The 27,825-nt window shown below is 40.6% G+C and overlaps 12 protein-coding genes across 12 annotated transcripts; 6 read left to right on the top strand and 6 right to left on the bottom strand.

The window, feature by feature from the left end:
- Window positions 1-98: 98 nt before the first annotated feature.
- ATC70_009192 (uncharacterized protein) lies at window positions 99-2,127 on the bottom strand (the record flags this gene model as incomplete). Its single annotated transcript, XM_064828429.1, has 4 exons — window positions 99-1,321; window positions 1,379-1,558; window positions 1,618-1,777; window positions 1,834-2,127. 4 exons carry the CDS (start codon window positions 2,125-2,127, stop codon window positions 99-101), a joined length of 1,857 nt encoding a protein of 618 aa, XP_064685631.1.
- A 618-nt stretch (window positions 2,128-2,745) lies between these two features.
- ATC70_009193 (uncharacterized protein) lies at window positions 2,746-4,229 on the bottom strand (the record flags this gene model as incomplete). The annotated part of the gene is made up of 4 exons (XM_064828430.1): window positions 2,746-3,740; window positions 3,793-3,829; window positions 3,893-4,001; window positions 4,057-4,229. 4 exons carry the CDS (start codon window positions 4,227-4,229, stop codon window positions 2,746-2,748), a joined length of 1,314 nt encoding a protein of 437 aa, XP_064685632.1.
- A 203-nt stretch (window positions 4,230-4,432) lies between these two features.
- ATC70_009194 (uncharacterized protein) lies at window positions 4,433-4,971 on the bottom strand (the record flags this gene model as incomplete). The annotated part of the gene is made up of 5 exons (XM_064828431.1): window positions 4,433-4,507; window positions 4,582-4,635; window positions 4,695-4,750; window positions 4,814-4,871; window positions 4,930-4,971. 5 exons carry the CDS (start codon window positions 4,969-4,971, stop codon window positions 4,433-4,435), a joined length of 285 nt encoding a protein of 94 aa, XP_064685633.1.
- A 2,548-nt stretch (window positions 4,972-7,519) lies between these two features.
- Window positions 7,520-8,766, top strand: ATC70_009195 (uncharacterized protein; the record flags this gene model as incomplete). Its single annotated transcript, XM_064828432.1, has 2 exons — window positions 7,520-7,724; window positions 7,781-8,766. The coding sequence occupies 2 exons, from the start codon at window positions 7,520-7,522 to the stop codon at window positions 8,764-8,766; spliced, it is 1,191 nt and encodes a 396-aa protein (XP_064685634.1).
- A 121-nt stretch (window positions 8,767-8,887) lies between these two features.
- Window positions 8,888-10,178, bottom strand: ATC70_009196 (uncharacterized protein; the record flags this gene model as incomplete). The annotated part of the gene is made up of 5 exons (XM_064828433.1): window positions 8,888-8,912; window positions 8,973-9,728; window positions 9,781-9,859; window positions 9,921-10,010; window positions 10,061-10,178. The coding sequence occupies 5 exons, from the start codon at window positions 10,176-10,178 to the stop codon at window positions 8,888-8,890; spliced, it is 1,068 nt and encodes a 355-aa protein (XP_064685635.1).
- An 839-nt stretch (window positions 10,179-11,017) lies between these two features.
- Window positions 11,018-11,356, top strand: ATC70_009197 (uncharacterized protein; the record flags this gene model as incomplete). The annotated part of the gene is made up of 2 exons (XM_064828434.1): window positions 11,018-11,135; window positions 11,193-11,356. 2 exons carry the CDS (start codon window positions 11,018-11,020, stop codon window positions 11,354-11,356), a joined length of 282 nt encoding a protein of 93 aa, XP_064685636.1.
- A 16-nt stretch (window positions 11,357-11,372) lies between these two features.
- ATC70_009198 (uncharacterized protein) lies at window positions 11,373-11,979 on the bottom strand (the record flags this gene model as incomplete). Its single annotated transcript, XM_064828435.1, has 4 exons — window positions 11,373-11,500; window positions 11,557-11,696; window positions 11,747-11,854; window positions 11,915-11,979. The coding sequence occupies 4 exons, from the start codon at window positions 11,977-11,979 to the stop codon at window positions 11,373-11,375; spliced, it is 441 nt and encodes a 146-aa protein (XP_064685637.1).
- A 2,807-nt stretch (window positions 11,980-14,786) lies between these two features.
- RAX1_1 (Bud site selection protein, Revert to axial protein 1) lies at window positions 14,787-18,202 on the top strand (the record flags this gene model as incomplete). Its single annotated transcript, XM_064828436.1, has 10 exons — window positions 14,787-14,905; window positions 14,972-15,147; window positions 15,204-15,303; window positions 15,363-15,798; window positions 15,848-16,899; window positions 16,954-17,034; window positions 17,088-17,225; window positions 17,282-17,495; window positions 17,553-18,041; window positions 18,098-18,202. 10 exons carry the CDS (start codon window positions 14,787-14,789, stop codon window positions 18,200-18,202), a joined length of 2,910 nt encoding a protein of 969 aa, XP_064685638.1.
- Window positions 18,203-18,472: 270 nt separating this feature from the next.
- On the top strand, window positions 18,473-18,683 carry ATC70_009200 (uncharacterized protein; the record flags this gene model as incomplete). Its single annotated transcript, XM_064828437.1, has 2 exons — window positions 18,473-18,516; window positions 18,569-18,683. 2 exons carry the CDS (start codon window positions 18,473-18,475, stop codon window positions 18,681-18,683), a joined length of 159 nt encoding a protein of 52 aa, XP_064685639.1.
- A 3,248-nt stretch (window positions 18,684-21,931) lies between these two features.
- On the top strand, window positions 21,932-22,972 carry ATC70_009201 (uncharacterized protein; the record flags this gene model as incomplete). Its single annotated transcript, XM_064828438.1, has 2 exons — window positions 21,932-22,384; window positions 22,439-22,972. The coding sequence occupies 2 exons, from the start codon at window positions 21,932-21,934 to the stop codon at window positions 22,970-22,972; spliced, it is 987 nt and encodes a 328-aa protein (XP_064685640.1).
- Window positions 22,973-23,245: 273 nt separating this feature from the next.
- On the top strand, window positions 23,246-25,759 carry ATC70_009202 (uncharacterized protein; the record flags this gene model as incomplete). Its single annotated transcript, XM_064828439.1, has 5 exons — window positions 23,246-23,529; window positions 23,595-23,906; window positions 23,960-24,454; window positions 24,508-24,640; window positions 24,689-25,759. 5 exons carry the CDS (start codon window positions 23,246-23,248, stop codon window positions 25,757-25,759), a joined length of 2,295 nt encoding a protein of 764 aa, XP_064685641.1.
- Window positions 25,760-25,807: 48 nt separating this feature from the next.
- PRE9 (Proteasome subunit alpha type-3) lies at window positions 25,808-27,728 on the bottom strand (the record flags this gene model as incomplete). Its single annotated transcript, XM_064828440.1, has 8 exons — window positions 25,808-26,015; window positions 26,075-26,106; window positions 26,159-26,297; window positions 26,362-26,459; window positions 26,523-26,575; window positions 26,632-27,465; window positions 27,519-27,633; window positions 27,687-27,728. 8 exons carry the CDS (start codon window positions 27,726-27,728, stop codon window positions 25,808-25,810), a joined length of 1,521 nt encoding a protein of 506 aa, XP_064685642.1.
- Window positions 27,729-27,825: the final 97 nt, after the last annotated feature.

Genomic DNA, 27,825 nt, shown 5'->3' on the forward strand with positions numbered 1-27,825 from the left:
TATATATATATATATTTTATTTTTAAGAAGGAAAACGATTTTGAATAAATGATACTAAAACTTCTAAAATATAATACAAAGAAATTGATAAAACCAATTTATGGCTCAATGGTTCTACTGGTGTTGGTAGTGGTGGCCAACTCTTCAAGAGGATGCTCTTCATTGACAGAGTTGTGGATGAATCCATCACGGATCTGATCTCTCTCGAGCTTCTCCTTCTCCTCCAATTCCTTCATGGTTTCAGGTCCCCATTCAGCAGGAACAACCAAGTTCAAAAAGATGGCCATCAAAGAACCAATACAATAACCGGTATCCACAATGGTTTCAATGGCACTCAGAAAACCTTGCAAGGCTTCATTATCACCAGAATAACTAAATACGTGTGTAAACCATGAAGGGACCAATGTAACACCCAAACCAAGAGCCAAGGAGCAGGTAACAATGAAACGATCACGTCTAGTCCAATCAAGGTAGGCAAGAATACGGATGCCAGATACAGTGACAGAGGCAAACAAAAATGCATTCATACCGCCCAAAACAGGGGAAGGAATGGCCAAGAACACAGATGAAATCTTACCAAAGACGCCATAGATAAAGATGAAGAAACAGCAGCAGTAACCAGCAATACGATTAGCACAGCGAGTCATGGCAACGACACCATTGTTTTGAGCAAAAGTAACAAGAGGACTGATTGTCATACAGGCAGCCAAGAAGGAGTTGACACCATCAGCAAGCAAGCCACCTTGAATGCGACGCTGGAAGGGCTCACCTTCGACCTCGACGCCAGATACATCACAAGATGCGGTAATGTCGCCAATACTCTCCAACATGTTATCTAAATACACGATTAAAAACGGTATCACTGCAGGGCCGTACACTGTGATTTTGAATGTCTTGACCCACAAGAAGGTAATGGGTGGAGCAGTATCAATGGTGCTATGGTCAACATAGCCACAAGCAGCTGCAACAATCAAACCAACAATCAGACCAATGACAATTTGAGAACTCTTCATAAAAGGAGAGCCGAGGTTTTCAATAAGAACAATAGTAGCAAAGACAAGGAAACCAAGACCCAAGAATTGAGGGCTTCCCCAAGGGAGAGCGTGAGGAGCCTCAGTGGATGGACATAAAGAATACAAACCAGAGGCTGGCATGGAGGCACAGCCACCAGATCCGCCAGCCCAATCCTTCAAAGCAGTGCTGATGACGGAGCAACCGATCAAAAGAATAGTTGTACCAGAAACAATTGGTGGGAAGAGACGACGAATGGTTTTGGGAGGCAAGAAACTCATACCAATTTCAAAGAATGAACACACCATGGCTATCACATCTCTTAATATCCATTGCAGCCTAATAAGAGCTTCATAACACTACTTACATGTTCCCAGAATTGCGCCCCAAGCATTAGGACAAGGAAGATTCTGAATTGTTCCATCTTCAAGAATGTTTGTAGGGCAATAGCCGCTAGAGTACATGTTTTTGATGACTGCACTTGCAGCAGGAATACTGGCAAAGTTGGGACCCACTACACTCAATAAACCTGTACCAAGGTAATAGCCTGATGGTGGATAGATGCATCAGTGTATGGACCTACTCGAGATAATCAAGGATGCTTACCTGTTCCCCAGATCTTGAAGCGTGTAATTTGAATCAGTGATAAAATAGCAGAGCAGATTAAAGCAGCAGACAAGAGATACTGTTGGTCTGCCATCTCCAGGTTCAAAGATGTTGCACCTGTACCAGTCATAATCAAAATCGGTGTAACGACACCACTGACCTGTCAAAAACGAATAAATAAATGTGCAAACAAAAGAGGCTTATCTTACGACTTACCATAGCTAGTGAGTGTTGGAAGCCCATCACCAATGCCAAACCCAAAGGCAATCTACTATTCAAACCCCAGAATGGAGTTGCCCTCTTTTCCTTGATCAAGAAGGAAGGAAGACACATGACCTTCCAGTCAAAATCGCCCCACCATCCCTCTTTAGTGGCGACTTGAGATTTGAACACCTTCCAGAGATTGGGCTGCTCTACAGGAGCATATGCCTCAAATTGTGTCTGAGAGCTTGATGGAATTGTCTCTGCATCATGTATGGTAGGTGATCCAGGTGCTGATTTACTATCCATTGTGTGGTTTTCTTTCTTAATTCAAGAAAAAACAAGATTTTTAATCCTTGAGAGATCTGTCAATTGTAGAAACAAAAGCAAAAAGAAAAACTTTTTTTTTTTTTTTTTTTTTTTTATTGATTTGACTCATTACAACCTCTTTCTCCAGAAATGGCAAGTAGAGAAAAAAAAGTGACTGGGATGGCCATCTCTTTTTGCCTCACCATCCTCTCGGATGTCTTGATTTCAGTTGACCCGAAAGCCAAAATCTGCTTGGGAAGCTTCTTTTTGTTTATAGCAGAAAATTTGATGTGCCACATTTTCCATTTTAAGTTATCGTATGATCTTTCTTGGTAAAGTGGGAGATGATCTGTAGAGATTATAGAAGCAGACTCATTTTGATAGCACGAGAGAAGTTTCCTGTGATTAAAAATGATCCTGTCAGTGCACAATGGATCAGCATTAGCATCGCAATTGTAGTTTTTGATCTGTCAAAGCATTCAGCGTCCGACAGCAAGCTTTATTGCAGACATCAATGAAGATGCATCAAGTATTTAACGTCCATGTATTAGCTATGTACGATTCAAGATCAAGCCACGCTTACACACCACGTCAATTTATTGGTATTTGTCTTGAAAATCAATTAAGAATGGTGTATTTGCTGAGGGGATACTTGATATGATTCTCAATGCTATTCAGCTTGTCACCCAGACTAGCAAAAACTGTTTCTAACAGACTTCTTGATTCCTCCTTTGTATTATCAGCTGTCAACTCCCAAAACATGGCACCGCCAAGCTGTCTATCTTTGATGTATTCGCATTTGATCTCTGTTACTGCCGGTGAATCATACGTAACAAACTCCCGTTTTGACTCATCGTAGGACCACGATGCTCCTCTTTCTCGATCCAGATACTCCTTAGCTCCCTGCTGAGGAAGATCTTTGTAGTCAAAAGACCCCTTTTCCCATGAACCCTCAGGAACGCCTCTGTAACTCGACCCCACCTTCCCATTTGTGTTTGAGAACCCTCTTCCATACAATGGCATCCCAATGACAATCTTCTTTGACGGCACACCGCCCTCCTTTTCGAAATAGGTCACTGCTTGATCTACATTTAGTGGTCCGCCATATAAATTTGATTGATGTCCAACTTGCTGATCCCAATTGCCTGCAAAATCGTATGCCATCAAGTAAAATATATCCACATAATGTGCCATGCTTCCCAATTCCAACAGACGGTAATTTTCAGGTCCACACGGCATGGCCACTGATAAAAGAAACTTTTGATCGGTGGGGTCATGAGCGAGTTGGTAGTCATCTAATGCAGCGCGCATTTCTTTTAGCAGTAATACATAGTTCCCGGCATCTGTAGCATCCTTTGGAAACTCCCAATCAATATCGATGCCGTCTAGGCCTAAATCTTGCAAATGCTGTATCGCTGTTTTAGTAAATACAGCTCGAGACTCTGGCGTAGATGCAAGCGCTGAAAAGTTATGACTCCAAGAGTAGCCGCCAACACTGAGAGACACTTTGAGATGTCTGTTTTGCTGTTTGAGTAGTGCAAGCTGTTTGAAATTGCCATGCAGGTCGTTGTCATTTTCTTTCCAAAGATCCACAACGCCATCAACAGTTTTCTCTGATGTCTGTTAGTTAATATATGCATTTCAGGGCTTGCCACATTAATATACCTTTGGGGAACTTGATGTCTGTGTCTGCCCAGGGATCCTGTTGTGCGCCGAGAAAATAGTTTAGTATTTGAGCAGCTTGAGCAAAAGGACATGTACCTACGCCAAGAACAATACTGCCATCCCTATTGGCATTGGCAAAAGCATACAGGATATGTGATAGTTTGTTTGCTTTCAAATCAACAACGTTGAATTCTCGGTCATATATGCCCCTTTTGAGAAATGTTAGTCTTTACAATGATAGTGAATAATGCTATTGTGTAATACCAATTTATGTAGTAGCCTGCAATTATAAATGTATCGTCCATTGGAGAAGGCACGATTGTATTGTCAGGCAAATTAGCATGGTCTATGGCCTGTTGATACCAGCCGATGGTCAGCAAGATGACCACGACTGGAGTCAGTATGGCAAATCTGATGATATTCCTTAATGTAAACATGATGAAAGCAAGAAGAAAAAGAGGTGCCTATTCCGTTCATCATTTTAAAAAAGAGGAATTTATTTGTATACACACACACTTTTATTATATTTGATCGTGCTTAGTTGATGTCTTTTTTTTTTTTTTGAGCGAAAGGGATATTTGCCTTATACATTGTACTCTTTTTTAATTCATATATAAGTTAACATTTTCGTAATTGTTGTTTATTGAGCAGCTTCCTCGGGCTCAGCATCGTAAGCGGCCAATTGTTGAGATAAATCAGCATCAACTTCGGGGACCTACATTGCAAAATTTCATCAGTATCTTGATTTTCGACACTCTACATCCATCGCTTGATCAGATAAGCACTTACAGCAGGGGCAGCAGGGAGCTTCAATTCCTTGACAGCACTCTCGTCAGCAGCAGCCTGTAGAAAATTGATTAACATTCAAAACGCATTTTTTCATCAATCAATATCAAACTTACAACAGGTGCAGGCTTGTATCCCTTCAACTCCTTGATGAACAAATCTTGAACAACATCTATAATACATCAATCCATGAATATCTCATTTGCATCGCATCATCAATACATTTATCCTTTACCCTTTTGCATAACGGCAGCGGCAGAGAAGCTACGAGCAGCGATGGAGGGAACAGCAGCCTAATAAAAGCAAAATGTTGGTTTGAATTTTCAATGAAATGCTGGCAATTGTTTATACCTTGAAGGAGATGGAGCTAAGGGCAACACGGGCAATAGACATTTTTGTAGTTTTGGCAAACGTTAAAAAGTAGTGTGGGGTTAAGAAGTAAAAAAAACAGAAGGGGGAGGCCCTATGTTTGTTCTATAAAGATTAATGTGACGCAACCCTAGGTATACTTTTGTACAGTCACCAGGAACTGTAGGGTGGGTGGGCTGCCTTGGTCCATTTAGGCCTGCATTCACTTCAGATACGCGAAGAAATCTGCCTGAAATTGGCATTGACCACTACTAAGTTACTCCTACTATTGTATTTGCAAGATAAATACATCAAATAATCATCAGGATGTCAATGACATGAACGTTTCTGTGTCGATAATCTATAGCAATAAACATCGGAAGTTCAAGAGACAGCAAAATGTCGTCCATTGGACATGATTCATTCAGCTCATTTGTCATCTAGAGCGAAAAAAAAAAGATGAGCGAGGCGCTCAAATGAGCTGAAATTTGCCAAGTTATTTGAATAGACATTTATTTTGGCCTTAAATGCCACCGTTTTTATCTTAGTTACCTCTAGACTATCGCTTATTGCTGTCCAAAGTTGAACATTCCAAATAGCCTTGATTTGCGGAGATTTAAATCAGTGGCACCATCAGGATTGTAGATCAAGGGCCAACAGTGCTCAACATAGCTTTTATTGATAGACAAGAAAATGGCTGGATGCAGTATCAAACTTGTATCTGACATACGGCAAGCATCTTAGGCAAGGTATTTACAAAAAAGGTACTGCCAAGGTGTATTGAGCACACATTTCGATAAGCCAATAGGTCCTGATTACAGGATGAAACGCATTGAACTCGACAAATCACGCCAAATCAGGTTTTGCTCCTCATATACCGCCCTATTAAAGCAAATTCTGGTTATTTCCAGTCAAATCCTATGGTGAGCTACGGTTGGAAAATTCATTTCCTCATTGCGTTCTTGTACGCTATGGTGGAGGTATAATTGACAGTTAACTGGACAAGACTCTAAAAGCCTTTGTTAGCATTTACAGGCATGCACATGAGTTCCTGAGTGAAAAAAAAAGAAGGATAAGTCTAAAATCATGTCAATGAGAATACTCACACTTGACTCAATCCTCAAACGAGGTTAGAACTAACTGTTGGTAAAGATAGGCGCATTCAGAATCTACCAACTGTCAATGAGATTGCAGCTATCATTCCCAATGAATATTCTGAAACAAGATTTAAATATATCCTATTTTTTTTCAGTCAGTGACATTAGTCTCTTTTAAACGCATCTATGAAACGCAAGCTGCCTATATGCCATATTAAACTGCTGCAAATTACGATTAGGAAGTTGTGATTACATATATTTTGGTAGTGAGCCAAGCTGACTAGCATTATCAGACATGAATATTCCCACAAAAAGCAAAAGAGAGCATTAAAGCCAAGCGACAATCTTTTCAAATTCATGATCGTCATGAAATCAGCATCGCAATTATCATTGTTATCATCAGAAAGGCATTTGGATGAGCCAGCAACAACAAAATCAATTCAGACTCAGAACATTTATTTTTGTTCACGATTGGCCAGATCTTGTTGTTTTTCGACTTGATTCAATTATTCTACCACATTCGACTATATAAATTGCCTTGATCATCAGATGCTTTTTTAAGTTTTCTTGGAGTACTTTTCAAGGCGCTTCCAATGATGCCAAGTAAAACAGATAATTTAACTGAACTTAATGGGCAATTCCAAAAAATATGAAATAAGTTTTTTGGCCAAAATGTCGAGATTTTGCATATAAAGATCTTATAAAAGTGGTTTCATAGGTTGCTTTGGATGGAGAGAAACATTTTGAATTAATATATACCATAGTAAAAGTCTTCATTTTCAAGGTGAAAAATGCGACCGTTTGATTTTCGATGGAAACCATGAGGGGTACCTCATGGTTTTTGGTCGATTTTCGGCCATGTTTTTTTGGGCCTTCAAAAAGTTGAGCAAAGGTGTCAGGATGTTACTGCTACTCGAGTACAATTGTTTGGCGTCATTCCGGTAGCTCAGAAAGGTCTACATGTCAAGATACTAAGGTTTGAAAGCTGTCAAATTTGGCTGTGCTTCAAGCATTTGCTTGTAGCATTGTATACTACTGTTATGTTCTTCTTGTATAGATTAGCTCATTGGACTGGAAGTTATCTGAAGAATATGGAAATTTCTAGACGAAAGCCAACTGTCCGGATAATTCTGCTCAAGATAGAGTTCAGAGATGCCTGTTAAACTTTCTCCCGTCAAATTGATTCAGTAACGAGGTTATCCATATGTTTTCATCGAGACATGGCATCGCAAGATGATGCGTTTTTACACTAATGTAGCAGATTTATACTTCTTTGGATATTATCGATCTGATCTATTTTTTCTTTCAACTGTCCTCCTTTGCTTAGAAATACAACGAAGCAATGTATGTGACACGTCGTAAAGAAATGTGACAGTGTGGAATTATTAATCAAAATGAAATGGTTTCAACACACAAGTATAAAAGGGATCCAATGTAGAGAGCATCTTCTTTCATTTCGTCATTTACAAACAAACATTTTAATCATACAAACACAAATGGCCTCCTCTGCTGTCCCCTCTGTTGCTGCCAACACTAATCCCGCTCTCGGTGGCCTCTCTGGTCCTATCACTAGTGTCACACCTAAATTGTTTACTCCCATTACATCCAAATCTGTCACTCTTCAGAACCGTATTGTTGTTCCTCCCATGTGCATGTACAGTGCTATTGATGGTTTCATGAATGATTTCCATGTCTCTCACTGTAAGTAAACAAATTGAAAGTTATACAATTTCATGATCTAACAGTTTCATCATCAGATGGATCATTTGCACTTAGAGGCCCTGGCATGATTATCATTGAAGCCACTGCTGTTGAAGACAGAGGTAGAATCTCGCCCAACGATCTCGGCCTTTGGAAAGACGAGCAAATTCCCCAATTGAAGCGAGTTGTTGATGTGATAAAATCTCAGGGCGTCGTTTCTTCCATTCAGTTGGCTCATGCTGGCAGAAAGGCAAACATGGGATCCGGGTGGTGCAATGGCGGGTACCATAACGTATCGGAACAAGACGGTGGTTGGCCCAATAATGTGGTTGGCCCTTCTGATAATGCCTTTGATGAACATCATGCTGACGTCCGTGCATTAACCGTCCCTGAATTACAAGCCATTGCTCAAAAGTGGGCGGATGCTGCCATTCGTGCTGACAAGGCTGGTATTGAAGTCCTCGAAATCCACAGTGCTCATGGCTATTTGCTCCACAACTTTTTGTCTGGTAACTCCAACAAGCGTACTGATCAATATGGCGGTTCTCTTGAAAACAGACTTCGTTTCCCATTAGAGGTGGTGCAAGCTGTTCGCAATGTCTGGCCTTCCGAAAAGCCTCTTTGGGTCCGCTTCTCTGCTACTGATTTCAAGAACATTGAGACTTTGGGATCTGATGTCGATGGCTGGGATATTGATCAAGCTATTGAATATGCCAAGGCTTTGAAAGAAATCGGCGTGGATGTCATTGATGTCTCTTCAGGTGGTAACTTGCCCAACATCAACTACCCTGCCAAACCTCTGTATCAAGTTCCTCTTGCCAACGCTGTTAAGCATGGTGCTAACATTGCTACTGGTGCTGTTGGTACCATCACTGAGCCCAAGGACGCTGAAAGTATTTTGGAAAAGGACGAGGCTGATTACATTCTAGTCGGTCGTGAACATTTGCGCAATCCTGCTTGGACTCAGCGTGCTGCCCATGAACTCGCTATCAATGTTCAATGGACAAACCAATATGGCCGTGCTAACCGTGAAAGATTCTAGATGCACATATAGATTTTACCATATAGACATTGTAAATACCATGATCATTACATTTTAAAATAAAATCCACTTTTTATTATTGATATCTTGATTCTAGTCATAAATTCTATTGATATTACCTTTAACCCAAGAGATCTGCGAAGACACTACAAAAAGACACTTGTTCAGTAACGACATTTTCTTCACAAACCACACAAAAGACTTACTCCTTCTTCTCGGGCTTTTTGGCAGGTGTATTAATATTAGATGTAAAGAATTGACTTCCTTGAGGCTGTTGCTGTGGTTGCTGGGATGTTGTAGCAGTAGCAAATGATCCCCACGTGCTATTGTAATTATTAGTTTGAGTTGTGTTGAATTGTTGTCCGTAAGATTGATTTCCTCCTCCCAGGTTCAAACCTGCCATTTGGCTTTGGAAGCTTCCTCCATATTGTTGTTGTTGTTGGTGTTGAGGTGGAGGAGTTGCAGCAGGAATACTACTGTATAAAGATAAAATCGACTTGAAATCGTTTTGTTTGGGTGCTTGAGCCTGTTGAGCTTGAGGCGATGCTGAGGTGGAAGACGCAGCAGCAGCAGCAGGCGATGTGCTCGAGGGTGCACTGTCAAAAAAGAAGTCAGCTCCTTGAAGTTGAGTGGCAGCAGAGGCAGCAGGTTTAGCGGTTTGATGGCTGACTGCAGGAGAAGATGAAGGAGAGCCCAAGAATGCGTCCAAATTAGCAAACTCTGATTGCTTAGGCTTTACCTGCTGCTGTTGAGGGGCAGGAGACTGACGAACAGATGAAGAGGCGGAAGAAGCAGATTTAGGCGTGCTAAGAACATCATCGGCATCATCGTCTCCACCCAAAGTACTAGGATCTGGAATAGGACCCTTCATTGCCCATCTCTTTTGCTCGTATTTGGCACGAATCCACATTTCCATGTTGCTCTCTGAAGGCTTCTTGTCCTTGAGAGTAGCTTCCCAATACCTTAATAGCAACTTTAAGTAATCAGACCTACCATGACACAGCATCAACTTACTTGTTTGCACGCTCATTTCCCCAACGAACCATGTTTTCTACCTGGTCTTGGACCCAAGTATCCAAGTCGACTGATTTAACTATTCGATAAACGACCAGTGAGCATGGCAGGTGTGTATCTCTCGAACGGCTCCTGCTTACCTTTACTGATATGAACACCAAGAGAGCGATGAATGCCAGAGCAACGAATACAGATAAATATACCAAGATTCCAAGAAGCCCAACGAGCATCTTTATTTCATGTTAGACCAAATACGTAATAACAAGTATCATTCACTCACCCTTCTTCTTGCAGTCAGCACAGTATTTGTTGGCATTCTTTTGCAAGAGAGCCTTCAATATCTTGGTATTCTTTTCATTGGAAGCTCTATCAGCAGTTCTAGCGTGGCGAGTAGACATGATTGTGAGATAAAACGAAAGGGAAAGGGAAAGGGAAAGGGAAAGAGAAAAAAAAAAGAGAAACTGCAGTTGGTGCTTCCAAAGGATGAGAGATATCCCAAATTTAATATGGCTATTCAATTGGGAGAACCACCATCTTATTGAATACCCGAAGATTCGCTTAATATAGGTTCTTAACATGCACATGTTGCTTATTGCAATATGAAGAGGTGCTATTAGTGGTCTACAGGAAGATCGCCTTGAGCAAGATGAAAGATATTAGGATTAAAAAGACATCAAAGGGAAATATCAAGCTACATTGGCATTCCCAGACCTGAAATGCAAGCACAGTTTCATTAGATGATAAGTCCTCAATGTATTTGCTTTAATGAAATCTTGTATTCCAGAGGAGCATTCTATTATCTAGTCAATTCTAATGAAATTGCAAGTAATGGATACAAAAAAGAGAGTATGTATGCCATGAGAGCGAGTAAAGAGGCACGCAATACAATAATGTATAGCTGAGCATGGTTAAGGTAGTAGTGATCAAATCTGCCAATGCTCCAGATGAAAGCATTTGCTATGGTTTCTTATATCGTAGCATTGGGGAGTTGTATAGCCATTCAACTCTCTCTCTCTCTCTCTCTCGAAAGGCATGATCAACATTCAAGTTTGTGAGTGACCTACCAGAAGATTCTCGATATTTCATTGTAGTGTTTGAAGCCGATAAAGCAAGATATTTTAAAGATCCCATACATTGAAATTTCTTTCTTTTACCTTCTTTCATGTTTCTTCGTGCTCAACTCTCAAAGCAACGTTGTTTATTCCAACAAGCATCGAATCGTATCTCAAAACTAAACATGTCCTCTGCCGCTGACAGTCTCAAAAAGCCTATTCTTGCTCTCCCCTCCACTGCTGATGAAACTGTCAATGTCGATATCAATGATACCTACAAATTAAAAGAACTTGGTCCCATCGGTAAGTTTCCATGGCAACATGCTTTTAATTTGACAAAAGGCTAAGATATAAGCATAGTGATTAATGAGAATGGCACTATGAGCAGAATCAACAACTGGTTTGAAATGAACGACATTGAAAGAGCCAATGTCAATAGAATTTTATTGAAAAGAAACAGAGAACGCTTAGCAAAACTTAAAGAAGCTGCAGATAAAGCAGAAGCAGAAGCCAAAGAAGTGTAAATAAAATCATCTGTGTTTAAGCAGCAGTTACAGCATATTGTTGACCGAGACCTTTGACCAAATTGACCAATTCCTTGAACTTTTCCTTTTGCTCGGGAGTTGCTTGGACTTGTGATTCCCCTTGAGAGCAGCCTTCAGGACCGCCTACATTTACCGCGCATTAGCTACATTGCACACTGACTCGCCCTCATACAACTTACCATTGGACCATTGGAAATCATCCGAGAAGAAAGACAAGGAGATATCTTGTCCATAAATGTCTTGACTACCAACAGGTTGCTCAGTAGGCAAGTCTTGAAGCTGTTGCTTGAGGGTATCTAAAAAGCTGGACAACTCCTCGCTGTGCTTATGTTAATCACTATTGGCATTATCTACATGCGAATGACGTACAAGGAAGCACCACCGGATTGAGTATGATAGTCGTTTTTAGATTCAGGTTTCAAAGTAGCGTGCATCACTGTAGCCCCACTGTTATCGCCCTTGATGTCAACGACTTGCCTTTTTACCATGGTTTTAGTAGACCTGCAAAAGACACCTTCACTCATTCACGCAACTTACTTGACGGTTGGACCAACAAATCCACCTACGAAACCCTCACGAAGAACTACTTGAAATTGAGCCATGTTTGTGTGTTGATTTATCGAATGTATAGAGTGTTTGCTAAAGAAAAGGTTTCTAGATAAGAAAGCGAATAAAAGAGTAGTGAAAAGAAATACGATCAATCGAAGAGGTTTTTGCACCATTGTATTTATGAAAGAAATGGACCTATAATGTTAGTGTGAAGTAGGACATTTTAGCCCAGCTTTGTGGTACAGCCTTGCTCCATGTGATCAGGTTTGTGCCTCCGTAGAACCACACCCACATCAATAACTAGCAAAAGACGACTATAAGCATGACGTGAAATAAGCCTTGTATATATTATCTGTCTATAGAAGCAAAAGGAATATCTCTCGGCGTCATGTGGAGAAGATTCTAATGAAAATTGGCAAAAAAAAAAATAAGGGGTTTCCGTACCTGATTACGTTTTATGTTGATGTTGTGGCTGCATGAATCATAACGCAAATGCAGGCTTAAACTATCAAGCTCAAACTCAAAGCATTTGCAAGTGCATATACAAATAGACTACATGATCGACTTTCAGTGGCTCTCACCTAGAGAAGAGCATTTCTAACTGTTGCTGCTGAGCTCTATGGCAACTTTCAACGGCCAAATGCAAGTAGAATTGTTCGCTTCGAAGTGATTTCTTGGGTGAGATCTATGGTAACCTTCTTATTGCTGTATCTTTAGACTGATATTTGTGAAGCTATCAAGATCAGCATTCGAGAAATGATAAAGATTAGGATTGACAGCAAAGAATGGCTTTTGATCCAGTAACGTATGTCACAAGCTTGATAGATAAATCCGGCTTGCTCCGAGTTTTTGTTTCCTCTTCGAAGAGTGTACGCTTTTTTCCTTTTGATTGATATCCCAGTCGAGTGAGCAAGCTACAGATCAATTTAGAAAACAAAGCCGAAGAAATATTACGGCTCGCAGGACACCTCTACACTGGAGATGAGGACGATGTTGACGACGAAGAACTTCATGTAATGGACAAGGCCAAACAAGAGAGGCGACATGTAGTCTTGAGTAGGCACAAACGTGCATCGAATTAATATATTTCCAAGCTAACAAAACCAAAGTCCTTTACACAATCCATGCATGCAGCAACATATGCTCAAACCAAACGATTTATCTATGCAGTGGCTGCCAATCCGTGGTATGAGAATGTCCTTTCATGCGACGAGATCTTTGAGCTGTACGACTATTATGGAGAAGAAAACAAATTGCAGCATTTCTTTGGCAAGGTCAAACCATACTCAATTGCTCTTCAAGAGATATCACTCTATGGGTTTTACAGATGGTGCATGAGAAGTGATAAACAGTTTTACAGTGATGAACGGCCTAGAATATTGCGAGAGACAGTTTATGGTAAGCAGATGACTACAATGATATATAGAGTTGAAAGCTAGGCTCTTTGGACACGCAGCTGAAGTTGCTCAAGACGTCTTGAATGAGCTTCAATATGAACAAGTTGCTCGTAAGATGGCATTGCAATTTATTTCCATTGCACCTTGCTTGAAAAAACACCTAATTGATTGAAATGAATGTATATGGTACTTTTTTTTCATCTACGAGCAAGTGAATAAATAGTCTGACGACGCCTAAACAAAACTGGCTTATCTTCTTTATATAGTGCAGTTAAACATTGAATGAAAAAGTAAATATTTGCCATTCTAATCTGCTCACATCAGACTGGGATCAAGTGTATTCATGCAGATCCAAAGCATTGAGACTCAAATGTCACTGCATCGCACCATCTATCAAGCGTACAGGCTACTGCATAGTGTGGATTACAACAGCATGTATCGCTTATACGAAACTGTCTTATCTTTTACGTTGGCAAAAAACGAAATAGCATACATCCAACAACTTTTGTAGTTTGTAGAGGTTGTTTGATAGGCTGAATCGCTTCTGTGGTGGGTTGTTGACTCGCTAGATGCTTTTGTTGAGGCCTTTTGATTGGGTAATAACACTGGATTGTTCCATTTGATTACTATGACTATGGTTAAGGGCATTCAATTGATTTGATGTATTTTATGGCTGGATCTATGTTGCTTTTTGTGTATATAAGCTGGTGATACTTCATATTCTCTCTTTTTTTTTTTTTTTTTTTTTTTTTTTTTTTTTTTTTGGAATGACTAATGTCTGATTTGAATGATTTGAGGTGTAAGCAATCATTTAGGGTGAAATGCAAGTTTTTTTCTTTGGTTGACTGACCATACCAGCTTCTTTCACATCTGCTTTAAGCTTGCATTGTCAATGTATGGATAGCAATGACGCATGAATAGGCGTACCGCAATATTGTGATAACAACATGTTATTCCATGTGCATAAGCGCTAGTTACCTGAGATACCATTGGTATTTACGGCAATAAATTCAGGTACAATGAACTTTATACTACGTTGCAACGAACTAATATCGCCAAATGCATGTGTATGGATCATGATCCTGAAGGTTGATCGCTGTGTTCGATTGATGTATCATGACCATGGATGCCATCTTGGCCCGAGCAAGGTTTTTTCTTTGAGAGAAACTTTCTGGCATGGCAACCTTAGTTCGACTCGATTATATCTGCGATCAGTAACACTATCCTCTGGTGCATGTGCAGAATGTATATCAAATCTTTTTTTTTTTTTTTTTTTTTTTTTTTTTTTTTTTTTTTTTTTAATTTACCCCGAACAAGCTTTTTGAAACTAAATACAACAATAATTGGATGATGCCGGGAAAAAATCTTTCAACAAAGTAGTAAACGCTACGATACGCGATTGCCTATTTTTTTCTCTTTTTTTTTCCTCTTTCTTTTCTATCTTGTGATTAAGCTTCCCCGTCATGCCATTGCTAAACAAAAAACGAGTGCCTGCTACAATAAACATTTCTTCGAATCCAAAACGTCAAAGTAAGGAAGTTTGGTATCTTCGTTCTACGAATGAAGTGTTTAAAGATTATGAGTGAGTTTCAACTATTCCTGTATCATTCATGTAAAGCAAAAGCACATCTAACTAGCCTACATGTAGATCGTACATTAACAAACTAACATTATATCATCAAGCTATTTGGGAATGCGAGAGAACTGGCAAGACGAATTTGACCTACGAACAAGCGCTGGAGAGTGAACGAAGCGAGCATGAAAGGGCTGAATACCACTTTTCTGAAGTTCTTCGCAAAAGCATCCTCAATCGGGTCCAATTCCGTAAGTGGCATGGAGAGCCTTACTCATTGATCAGCGTCTGACCATCTGGATTATAGAGACACTCCACATCGATGATCTGGTTGATCAAATCTACTCACATTTCAGCAACAACTTCGTGATAGGAGAAGTGTTGCGATGTCATTTGAGTAACTACGAGTATGTATACAGACGTACCTTGAAAGCATCACACGGCACTTACTCTGTTCTACCTTCAGCTACATTGCAAGAGTTCTCGATATCGTTCCAATTCAAGTGCTGTCCATTACCACCAACAATCATGCTGCCAATTCAAATTCAGAAAATCAGCCTGATGGAGCAAATGTTCCCAGACAACCAAATGGTAGATTAAGGTTTCCTGATGCCTTTTTGCACCCCACACCGCAAGAGCAACCTGCCTCTCATCCTGACACCACCAGTATGTCTTTGGAGCATGCAAGCATCAGTCAAGACAGGGAGGAATTTGTTACTGAATATCGCTACAAGGTGCAGCTGATGGACGAAGATGGAAGACCTTTGGAAAAGCTGACACGTATAGTGGAAGGATCAACATTCATACGAGACAGGCAGCTGTTCAACCGATACAATATACAGTGCTTTATCCGCGACTGTTGCTATAGAGAAAATTATGTGTACTCACCGTGGTTGATCAAGGTAAAATGACATTCTCCTAACTATGACATGCATATTCATATTCTTATAGCCTACTACTGCGAGCATGTACGGCATTGAAACGCCATTACCACCCTACCTAGAGAAATTCCAGAATCAAGTGTTTGATATACCTTCCAAGAGACGCAAGATCATTACCAGCAATCATCACAAAACACCTGATGAGAAGGAAGCGGAAAAGCAAGCTCGCCGAGAGGAAACATTACTAAACAAAGCCAAACTGAAAGAAGAGCGAGATAGACTACGCATAGAGAGAAAGAAACAAGCAGCAGTGAAATACCCAGTCGAAGACTTAGATTTGCCAATTTATCGCAAAGATCCCAACAACAATTGGGCTCTGATCGATATGTCCCCTCGAAAATACGTTTCAAAAGACGGCATCATACCTTATCCCAGCGGTGGCAGATCAGAACGCCCTATACCACACCATGATTCAAATATACCAGCTGAACTATTTGATACTTTCCTTTCTACTTGGGCTTTTCTTACCGTCTTTGCAGAGCCTTTGAAGCTAACAGCTTACAGTGTAGACGAATTCGAAAAGGCGCTCTTCCACGAAACACACCAACCCAAAGCAACTGTCTTGGTTGAATACAATGCCTGCTTGCTCAATGTAATCATTAAAGAACGCAAAGACAACACATCCAACGAAATCATCAATGGTGATGCGTCAGAAAGCTATCTGGAATCATTGGAAAAGAGCGATGACGAAAGCGACGATGAGAACGATGAGAATAGTAAGCAGACAGGCTCCAAATTGAAACCAGAGTCATCACAACTACCAAAGGTTGAGCGAGGATGGCGAGACAAAGACCATTTGCGTTTTGCTCAGAAATGGGACAGCAAGGAATTACGAGCCAATTATGAGCGTCGGGGTTGGGAGACTACCTTGATCGGATGCCTCAACGACATTGCCACGCCTGAATTGTTGCCTAGTATTAATGATCTGTTACGCCACTTGAACCCCAAAGTAAACTCATCAGCAGCAGACAGAGAGAAGCAGTATCCCACTTTGAGCATTAGGCAAAAACTGGACATTCTGGAATTCTTGGTCAATGTTGTGAATGAATCGACAATCATCAAGTAAGATTGCACTTTAGTAGCAGTAGTACAATTGCTCATATGTCTAATTTGTAGGAATTACATGGAGTACTGTCAAGATCAGTTGACTGACTTCAGAAAGCACAAGGTTGAGTTAAATAAGGAATCAAAAGCATTGTAAGTAACGCTGTGAGCATTATATAAGCGTTTTTTACTGATGGTCTCTACAGAGCTGCCAAGCGCATCGAAATGGATAAACGCGACAAATTGGAGAAATCTGAAGATATCAACGAGGAGGACGAAGCAGAAGAATCTGCCTCCGACAACAGTGACAATTCTAATGAAGATTCTGATATGGAAAGCGACTCGTAAGTGCTTGTTGTGCTATCTCAATGTATGAATGCTAACCACTTCAATTAAATAGATCTGAAACCAGACTTGGAAATCGCAAGCGTAGACAAGTATCTCGACAGGAAAAGCTCAAACAAAAGCAAAAGGCACGAGAAGAAATGGAAATACAACGCAAGAAGCAATATGCGGAGCAGCGTCAAATAGCAAAGGTCAAAAGCCAGGAGCAGCGCAACAGAATGAATGAAAGACGCAAACTGGAGGAAGATGAAAGGGCCATCAAGAGAAAGGTACACTAGAGTATGTGTCTCTTTGAGCTATATACTTACATTGCATTTCATGTACAGGAGGATCACATAGAAAAGAATATGAGACGCTACATGACTCTGCGAATCCGCCCTCTAGGTAAAGATCGCTTCAACAATCGCTACATTTACTTGGATAACGTTGGTGTCTCAAACACATACGGTACTGGCAGGCTCTATGTCAGCAGCCCTACCGACATTGATATCCAAATGATGATAGACCGAGATTTCGTTGCATCCGATCTTCCAGATCGTGCTTGGGGCTATGGCGGTGGACACTGGTTCATTATCAAGTTAATGCAAGAGCAGGGTTTTGCAGAGGAAAGCGAATGGCTTGATAAGCGTATGCATGAGTTGAATACATCTCATCCAAGTGAATACCGTGGGTGGTGGAAATACTACTCTGAGCCCGAAGAAATTGAACAATTACTGTCGTGGTTGAATCCGAAGGGCGTAAGAGAACAGAAATTAAAGGCTGAATTGTTAAAACAGCAGCCAAATATCATAGACTCATTCAGGAAGCGAACAAATGTGAGTATGCCCTTTTTAAATCAAGGCTGGATGGATATTAACTTTTCTATGCATAGGCTCTTGCCAAAGAAGCGAGTCCTTCTCCCGAAGAAGCTGCGGACGAGACACCGCCACCCCCACCAAAACGCTCTACTCGATCGAAATCCTCAGCTGCAAAATAGAGACAGCTCTTTTGGTGGTTCACTAAAGAATAAATGCCTATTCAATATACCTTTGCAACCAAATAAAAATGTCGTAAGAATTTGCGCCAGTTCTAAAAGAGTATGATGTGTCTTTACAGCCAATCCATCCTGAAGTCTGAGGTGGATACACTCTATATTGCTCCAGTTACATTGATTTCGGACTGCAAATGTCGTGGCTGTATATTCTCGAGTAATCAAAACACGAATATCCTCTTTCTTTCCCAATCATTCACTTATACCACAGTAAAGATGCCTCTTTCACCTTTGAAAATTAAAACCAACGTCGTCAAGAGGTAATACATTCTTCTGCCAGAAAGAAGAGTCCCATTAACTGTCTTGAAACAGAATCAGCAAGGAACATGCTGGTTACTTGAAGGAAGCTGAAACGCAGCAAAAGCGCATCGATAAACTTATCGCTGAAGGTGCTGACGAAGCCGATGTCAGAAAGCAGGCAAGTTGATTATATCCATTTTTCTGCCGAGAAAAATATTACTGACATGAAAGGGCCATCTCATACAACAGAAGGAGGTTCTTGGAGAGACAAATCAAATGATCCCTGATGTCAAGAAGAGACTTGCTAATGCTTACCAAGATTTGCAGAATCAAGTGGTAAATACCAACGCTACAAGTATACTTTCGACTGAAGCTAACTGTCATTATCAGGAAAACGCTGAGAATGCTGATATTGATGAGCTGCAAGAAGCGCAAACTGTTTTATCTGAAATCTCTGCAATCCAATAAAGAATACAGTTTTCATGTTCTACTGTATACTGGAAAACTTGAGCACAAAAGCGTCGTCGTAGCCAATCAGTGAGTAGAAGTTCTTCTCCCAGAAGCATAACACTTCTAATTCAAGCGATTTCTTGCCTGCTACTTGGCTGCGGATTGAGTGATTTTTGGTTTCAAGGCAACATTTGGTAGCATTGGCCTTGAGAGAGGGCTTTACCGTAACGAAACAAACGTGCAAAACTATAGTAATCAAGCAGTAAATTTGGCTTCTCATATTCATTATTAATAAGCTTACTAGCAACATAGCGTATCAAAATATGCATGAATTAGCTTTACCAAAAGCAATTTGCCTCCTGTTCGAATTAGAAATTGCACAGGCTGCAGAACTGCCCTTCTAGAAGATTCCAGCTACCAAAATATGATTCATGCTGTGTAAATAAAAGCTATACAAGAAAACATAACCCCATTTGACAGCTTTCACGCCATCATATCTTGACATGTAGATCTTTTTGAGCCGCCGGAATGACGCCAAACAACTGTACTCGAGTAGTAGTAACTTCCTGACACCTTTGCTCAACTTTTGGGACCAAAAAAAAATATTACCAAAAATCGACCAAAAAGCATGAGGTACCCCTCATGGTTTCCATCGAAATTTAAACGATCGCGTTTTTCACCTTGAAAATAGAGACTTTTACTATGGCATATATCAAATCAAAATGTTTCTCTCAATCCAAAGCAACCTCTGAAACTACTTTTATGAGGTCTTCATATGCAAAATATGGCTATTTTCGCTGAAAACCTCATTTCATCTTTTACCAAATTGCTCAATAATTTTATTCAAAACACTTATTACAGTTAACACCATTGGAAGCGCCTTGAAAAGTACTTCAAGAATGTATTAGGAAGCGTAGGGTGATTATTACATTTTATATAGTCGAATTCCATAAAATAGATTTAAAAAGTCGAAAAACGACAATATCTGTCCAATCTTAAACAGAAAAAAAAAATAAACTGAGTTTGAATACGTTTTGGCAGACTGCGCTGCTGCTGGCTAGCCTGAATACCTTTCTGATAATGACAATGATGATTGCAATGCTGATTAAACAAGGATCATATTATTAAAAGGACAATTGCTTAGCCTAAATCTTTTTTTGGGAGTTTTATCTCATGAAGGTGTTTTTTGCAATGACAATATCTCAAAAAATCGCTGTATATTTTACACAAGTTCTGTATTTACTTATGGCCAGCTTTATGTCACCATCTTATTAAGAGTATCAGCAGCAGTGAATGATATGACAGTTCTGTTATCAGAAAATGGCAATTGTGATGTACAAATGCTGCATAAAACTTGAATTTTCTTTCATATCGTCTCAACAATAAGCTTTGTTTGATAACAATGTAAGCAAAAAGGGTGCTGAGCGAGATACCTCCTCTCCTCCTCCTAGCTCTGATATAATCTTTCTTTTACTAACTAATAATTAATTGTTTAAAATCTACTTGATGTACCAAAATTTTACTCTATCTGATTTAAAATGTCTTTGGAGAGAGCCCACAGGGCGACGTCGACATCGAGCGTAGCAAGATACATCGGCTAGCTTGTCAAATACAAAAATGTGCTCTAAAAGCATTAAACATTAATTAGTATAGGCCACAGTGCCTTTCAATATGCCATTCCCATCTCAATAGCTTGACAAATGGATTGTCTTCATCAAAAAGACGTTTTGGCAGCCAAAATATATTCAATTTTCGACGAATTTGTTTTTATCAAATTTGTTAATTTTTGATCAATTTGCGACTTGTTCAACCTATTTGCATTGCCCACATGAGGTTCATCTATGACAATGTTCCTATAGACCATACAGCAATATTGGCCAGTATTCGGACCAATGTTCGTCAGACCATTGCGGAAGATCAGTGCCATTCCCTCCTGTAATCCAAAGCCATTTATTAGATAGTTTTTTTTATATAGTTTAGTTTAGTATCTTATTCTTCATATTTTAGCTTATAGTTATCCAAATCTGTATCTAAATTGCACTCGCCTCTTCACTCTGACCTATTACTCTCAGTGTACGCGAATCAATCAGTAAACAAATTTTTTTTTTAAAAAAAAAAACCTATTTGCAAGATTTGACTATGTAAAACGTGATGATTATTTAATAATTGCCATAGTAAAAATGTTCATTTTTGAGGTCAAAAACGCGATCGTTTGATTTTCGGTGAAAATTATGAGGTATCCCTCATGGTTTGGAGCCGATTTTTGACGATCTCAGAAAAATTGAGCAAAGGTGTCAGATAGTTGCTGTTGGATGAAAGCAATTGTTTGGTGTTAGTCTGGTGGTATGAAACGGCTTCTATCGCGAGAAATCGCTGCTCAAATGCATCCAAATCTCTTGGAGTTTTGCATGTGTTGGAGTAATGAGAGGTGGCATGAGTATGCTGTCTGCTCGTATCTAAGTTATTTTTATGTATAGGGATGTGAAGCCTTACAGAAGGGCCCAATCCACAGTTAGAAATCATTTATAAGCGGTCTATAGGCCGTAAGCGATTAAAATGTGAAATATTAATATGCTGTGATAGAATACCTGATATGCTTATCTTTCAATGATCTGTTCAAGATGCTTGTTGCTCCCATAACCTATAGTTTCTCGAGCAATGCCTTGGCTGGCTTATGCACTGGAGCCTAGCAATTACTTGTTGGCTATTTGGCTGTAAAGTGAGTCTCTTGCCAGCAAAATATCGAGGGGTTTCATCATCGTAGAACGACTGCGCAGCATCCAAGGCTTTGACAGCAATCAGCATTGATATGCGACCATTAATTTCTATATATGGAATGGAAAGAGGAAGAACGTTCCCAACCAATGATGGATTACGCAGCCTGGCATTAGTAATAATGCAATCCGCAAAATTATAAATTAACAGGTACTTTTTTTTTTTACTTATGCTCTTTCTGCTTTACTCTTCCACTCGAACACTTACACAATGAGCAATGATAGAATCAATTTCAAAGTTACCTTTAAGTCAGAAACAATACCCTTTGAGCAATGGGACGCTTCCTCGACAGTTGGACAAGTCAAGCAACATCTCCATGATACAACATCGCTACCACAAGACAGCCAAAAGTTGCTTTGGAAGGGCCATATTTTGAAAGATGATGCCGCTTCAATAAATCAACTCGGCATCCAGGACAATAGCAAGCTCATGCTAATGGGCAGCTTACCGACTCAAGTACAACAAGTGAATCAGTTAGATCAAAAGATACAAGAGCAAAGAAGAATTGCTCCGCTTATTCGACAGCAAAAGAAGAAACAAGCACAAAGAAGAGGACCAGATCCAAACGCCAATTACACCTTTCATAAAATCTCAGTAATTCCTGAATTCCAACATTCGGAGAGAGCAAGGCAGCTGCTAGAAAGATTACGAGATGATCGTGGTGTAAGCGCTTTTGTAGATGATATGAGATGATGCATGTTCTAATTAAAGCTGTAGATTCGAGCCATCATGGCAGCTAGAAAGTGGTCCGTGGGCGAATTGATAGAGCTAACACCATTTGAAGCCACCATTCTTGGTTACAATAGAAATGCGGGACAATTGATTGCGCTGCGATTGAGAACAGACGATTTATCTGGATTTAGACATTACGATTCTGTCAGAAAAGTGCTGCTTCACGAATTGACGCACAATGTATGGAGAGATCATGACGACAACTTTCATGCGCTGAATAGACAACTGAACAAGGACGTGGTAAATCTGGATTGGACAGCTCACGGTGCAAAAAGCCTTGGAGGAGTAGATTACTACAATCCTGAAGATGAGGATGAAGATGCATATGGAAACGATGTGTTATACGAATCTGGCACGTATCGTCTGGGAGCAGGAGCCAAATCAGAGTCAAGTCAATTATTGACTCCTGAGCAGAGAAGGCAAAGGCTAGCAACTGCAGCATTATCGAGATTAACCAAAAAGGAGGAGCAAGAAATGGATGAAGGTTGTGGATCTTCATCACAACATCCTGTCAAATAATTGAAGTATATATCTAATTGTAAATCCCTCAATAAAGAGCTAATATAAGCATACGAGAGACACCCCTCTCTTTAATAATACGATACTTTTGGATGACAGGTGTAAATATAATTACCATGACGATGGGATATTCATAGAGCCGTGTAGTACATAGGCTTAGGAAATTCTAGCGACACAAACAGAACGCTCAAATGGGTCTGAAACGATTGGTCCTTAATTAGGGTTTATGCATTGTGGTTTAGCCTCGTTTTCTCTCATTCTCTCATATCTGAAATGCCTTCTCATACTCTTCAAAAGGACAGTTTGGCACCTACTTCATTTGCCCTCAAAGATATGAAGCAGCTGTTTGACTGGCAGCCTTCCTTGCTAGACACATTCAATGTATCTAACATTGCATTACAGCCACGCGAGTCTGCATCTACAACTGCCCTGAAACCTAAACTACTATTATGTCATGATATGGCTGGCGGCTATAAAGAGGATAAGTATATCCAAGGCAATGACTATCAAGATATTTATTACATTCAGTATTGGCATCTGGCAGATACATTCGTCTAGTACATATCATCATACAGAGTGGCATGGTTTGATTTTTGAATCTAAAAAAGATGAATTGTCATAGTTTTTCTCATGAGCGTGTATCGATTCCTCCAGTCAATTGGACCAACGCTTGCCATCGAAACGGTGTTCAGTGCCTAGGTACGTTTCTGGTGGACGGCAACAATCAAATGCATGAGATGGAGGCACTGCTTTATGGCCCACCCACACTAAACAATAGCAGTGATGATCCAATGCGACTATGGAGCCCCTTTTATGCAGACAAACTGGTCGCCATAGCAAAGCACTACGGGTTCGATGGCTGGCTGATCAACATTGAATGCGAGTTCTTTCCGTTTCCTACAAGTCCGTTTTTCAAAGCGCATGAACTAGTAAAGTAAGTGTTCCCTCGTTTTGATTTTACGTGGATCATCCAACTACGATACGCAGGTTTCTCTGCTACCTGACACAGGCAATGCACACCGAGATTCCTGGCTCAAAAGTGATTTGGTATGATAGTATGACCACCACTGGCGAGATTGACTGGCAAAATCAACTCACAACCAAGAATGAGCTATTTTTCGAGAATTCAGACGGTATATTTCTCAACTACTGGTGGGAAAAAGAATATCCAGAGCTAGCAAGAAAACTAGCAGAGAGACATGGTAAGACGGGCGTAGATGTATATTTTGGAACCGATGTTTGGGGAAGACATACCTATGGAGGAGGAGAGTTCAAGTCTTACAAGGGCGTCAAGGCTGCTAGCTCTGCTCAGACATCTTCGGCTTTGTTTGGTATGGCTTGGACATACGAACATTTTGACAAGACTGAGTTTGAGAAGATGGATCGTCTGTTTTGGTGTGGTGGAGAGTACTCTGAATACCCGCCTCCACCACCACCAAAACAATCGAAAGGTAAAGATGAGCATGTAGACAGCGATGACAGGTATGTAATTTACCAATTTGGCATACTGGGCTCTGACACACAGTTGCCCGCAGTGAGGACGAATTGATGTATGGCCACAAGAAGGGAATAGCAGACATAGTGGCCATTATCCCTGCACCTGGAAAAAACTGGTTTGTAACAACCTTTGACAGAGGCTTTGGCAAACGCTTCTATCATCGAGGCAAAGTAAGTCGCGGCACAGCATTATGAGCATCACCATTAACGTGGATACAGAAACTGCTCTGCCAACCTTGGTCGCATCTTTCGCACCAGTCCATACTACCCAATCTCAGATATCGAGAGCCCATGGTCTATCCAAATGACAAGAATATTTCTGTACATTGTTCTCTGCAAACGGAGCACGGCGCTTATCTAGGAGGCACCTCTCTTGTCGTTGTCGGCCAACGGGTAAACCATCGAGAATCGCGCGATATGGAGTCAGAGATCACAATTCCTCTGTATCAACTCAATGTTAATGCCAGCCAGGGATGCCAGCTGAAATACATCTACCGCACTCCTTTGATGGAAGATGTTAAGGTGATCTTGTCCTGCCATTTTTCGTTGCATGCTTCCACCAGCAGCGATTCAGATGACTTTTTTAAATCATGGTCTTCACCGAAAAATCTATCAGACGCTGATGAGGATGGGTTCCGTGCTACTATTACTTCTACCAAAGATGCTTGTGATAGTAGATGCTTCCTGCTGCCTGCAACGGAAGAAACAACAGGCGAAAATGATTGGATCACTAAAACCATTGGCATTCCCTCTGTCTCCCCAGGAAACCAGCTATTCATCAAGCGTATTGAAGTCAGTGTTATCGCAAACACTGCAAGTCTGGTAGGATTGGCACCGAATGTCATTGCTTGTTTGGGCTACCTGAGCATCATACCCACGACATCAAGTACAGAAGAGTTACAGATACAAAACTTGCGTTGGTCGGACACACGCATCGAGAAGGTTTCAGCAATAGAAGCCAGGCAAGGGCAACATCAACAGCAGGAGAAGGAAGATCTCAGCGATATTTCTATACAGGAAGAGACGCTGCGTTATTTTGGCACATTATCATGGGATAGCGCTTCTAGCATACCATCTGGCTGGAAAGAGATTGAGTATTACATCGTATCTCACGAGATGGATGGCAATATCAATAGTCGCACGTTTCTAGGAACAGCTTTTTGTAACCAATACCGCATTTCCGGTTTAGACTGTACCAACAAATCACGAACTCATAGAATTGTGGTAGAAGCTGCGAATAGAGAAGGCCATATAACTGCTCAATCAAACCTGGATGTAGTATTGGCATAAAATAAATCATGTTGTGATTGAGTACTCTTCAATTAGCTAATAGCTTTATTATTGATACATCATCTCCTGGCTGCTATCTTCCAGTATAAACTCTGTGTTGACGATGCTATACATCCAGCCATCCTGATAGTAGCTATTGTTATTGTAATACTTCTTGACACCCAAGCTAAAGTATGGTTTCTGGCCCTTGCTGTCTTCTTGGGTATAGTCACCGTACTTTTTGAACTCTCCCCATAATGCAGGATTCTTCTTCAACCTAAAGAAAGAATTGTTACCGGCCTGTTCCATGGTGTTGCGCCATGTATCTCTTCAAACCTGGGGGCAGGTAAATCCTTAAACAGCTTGTCCTAAACACTATTTCAATAGCTATTCCAATGCATAGTTTAGATATACACTTACAGCCTGCTCATCCATTACAAGCACTGCCAATTCTGATCCGCTGTCATCCCTGACTTTGAACATAGCTCTGTATACTGGTTTCATCATGTTTCCACATCTGGAGCACGCATCCGGTTCCTCGAATCTAGTAGGCACAGATCTAATAGTAACAATAGTAAGCGACTGAGAGACGTCTCAAATACGATTCAGGCATTCACGCTTACGTTATTTTGCAATGCGAACAATAGCTCTTGAGCCATGTCGTAAGTTCGCTCGGTTTCTGCTTCTCAATGGTCACTCTGATGTATTCCACTCCTGGCTCCTAAAACGAAAAGAATACCTGATGAGTCAACATAGTGCAAATACAGAACTAAAGGTTGCAAACCTCTTTTTCCAGCAACTGCTTGATAGGAACAAGTGTTTGCTGACTAGGAATCCCTGCAGTAGTAGTCAGGTCAATATACACTGTATCAAATGCAAATTTATCACTCTACTTGATCGCATAAGATTCACAGCCGTTTCCGATATTTGAGACGGGCTTTGGTACAAGGAAGCTTCATGTTCTCTTTTTCTCTGCAGTAATGGTTGCAAGCGAGGATCATCCATGTCCAACTTCTTCACATGTTCGCCATCTCCTGGTGTGAAACTGACACGGATTTCAAGCTGCATTTCATTTCTCGTATTTCTTGTACAGTTATCTAGAAAGACATAGTCGCCAAAAGAGAAAGGACCGCACTCTGCGTGTTTATCGTATAGCGTGCATGACACAGTCATGTCGTTTGTAATGTTGCCCAGAGTGCCATCATCAGCCATGTCCTCTAATCGAGTCAGGGGGTGCGGATTTCTGGTATAGTCGGTCAGTTTGATTACACGTCGCTGCGGAGGATGCTCTTTCGCTTCAAAGAATCCCACAATCATGCCCACATAGTTGAAATACTTTGCATCGTCCTCTTGGATCTGAGCAGTTGTAACGATCTGTCTTCCTCTTGGAACCGTCGAGTGAGAGTTGGCTGAAAATCCGTTCTGGAGTTTGAGTGCCTGACTCCAATTACGGAATGCTGCATAGATTTCTTGATCTCCCGCTTTCCAGCAAAAGCCTTTACTGGTGAAGCAGTTTCCAGACTCGTCGTCGAAGAGTGCAAATTCTGTATAGCGGTTTTTGGTAAGCTGAGGCTTCCTCCGATACTCCTGGACAAAGGCGTTCTTCAAGAGCACAATACTGCCCTTTTTAATTTCTGGCATATTTTCATCATGGACGAAAAAGTTGCAAGTATATGAGTCGTCTGGATTAAGCGTTGGGTCAATGACTAACAATTTGTACATCGGATCTGCACTAACATGGATCAGTAATGCCAACTCAAGTAACTCGGTGCCTTCGTACCGCTTCCAGTCCTCGTAGATTTCACATCTATTGCCAGAAATAAGGTGCATTCCACTTGCTCCTTCTTGTGCTCTTTGACACGGGCATAATCTTGCAAGCATTTCCAAGAGTATTTCTGTACATCATTCATCAGAATCAGGCTTATGCCCATCATGAGCATTCCATTACCTTCAGCGTGTGTTGATAAATGGTTGAGAGGTCGTCCAGCATGTCTATTTTTATAATTGATTGATGTGAAAAAAGCGAGAATTGTAGAGTGTCGCGTGAGTTCTACTTTTGGTCATTGCTATCTCTGCTTGACGTGTCT

The sequence above is a fragment of the Mucor velutinosus genome, assembly GCF_035048745.1.
Source record: "Mucor velutinosus strain NIH1002 chromosome Unknown tig00001563, whole genome shotgun sequence".
In the NCBI taxonomy this organism is placed as follows: Eukaryota; Fungi; Mucoromycota; class Mucoromycetes; order Mucorales; family Mucoraceae; genus Mucor; species Mucor velutinosus.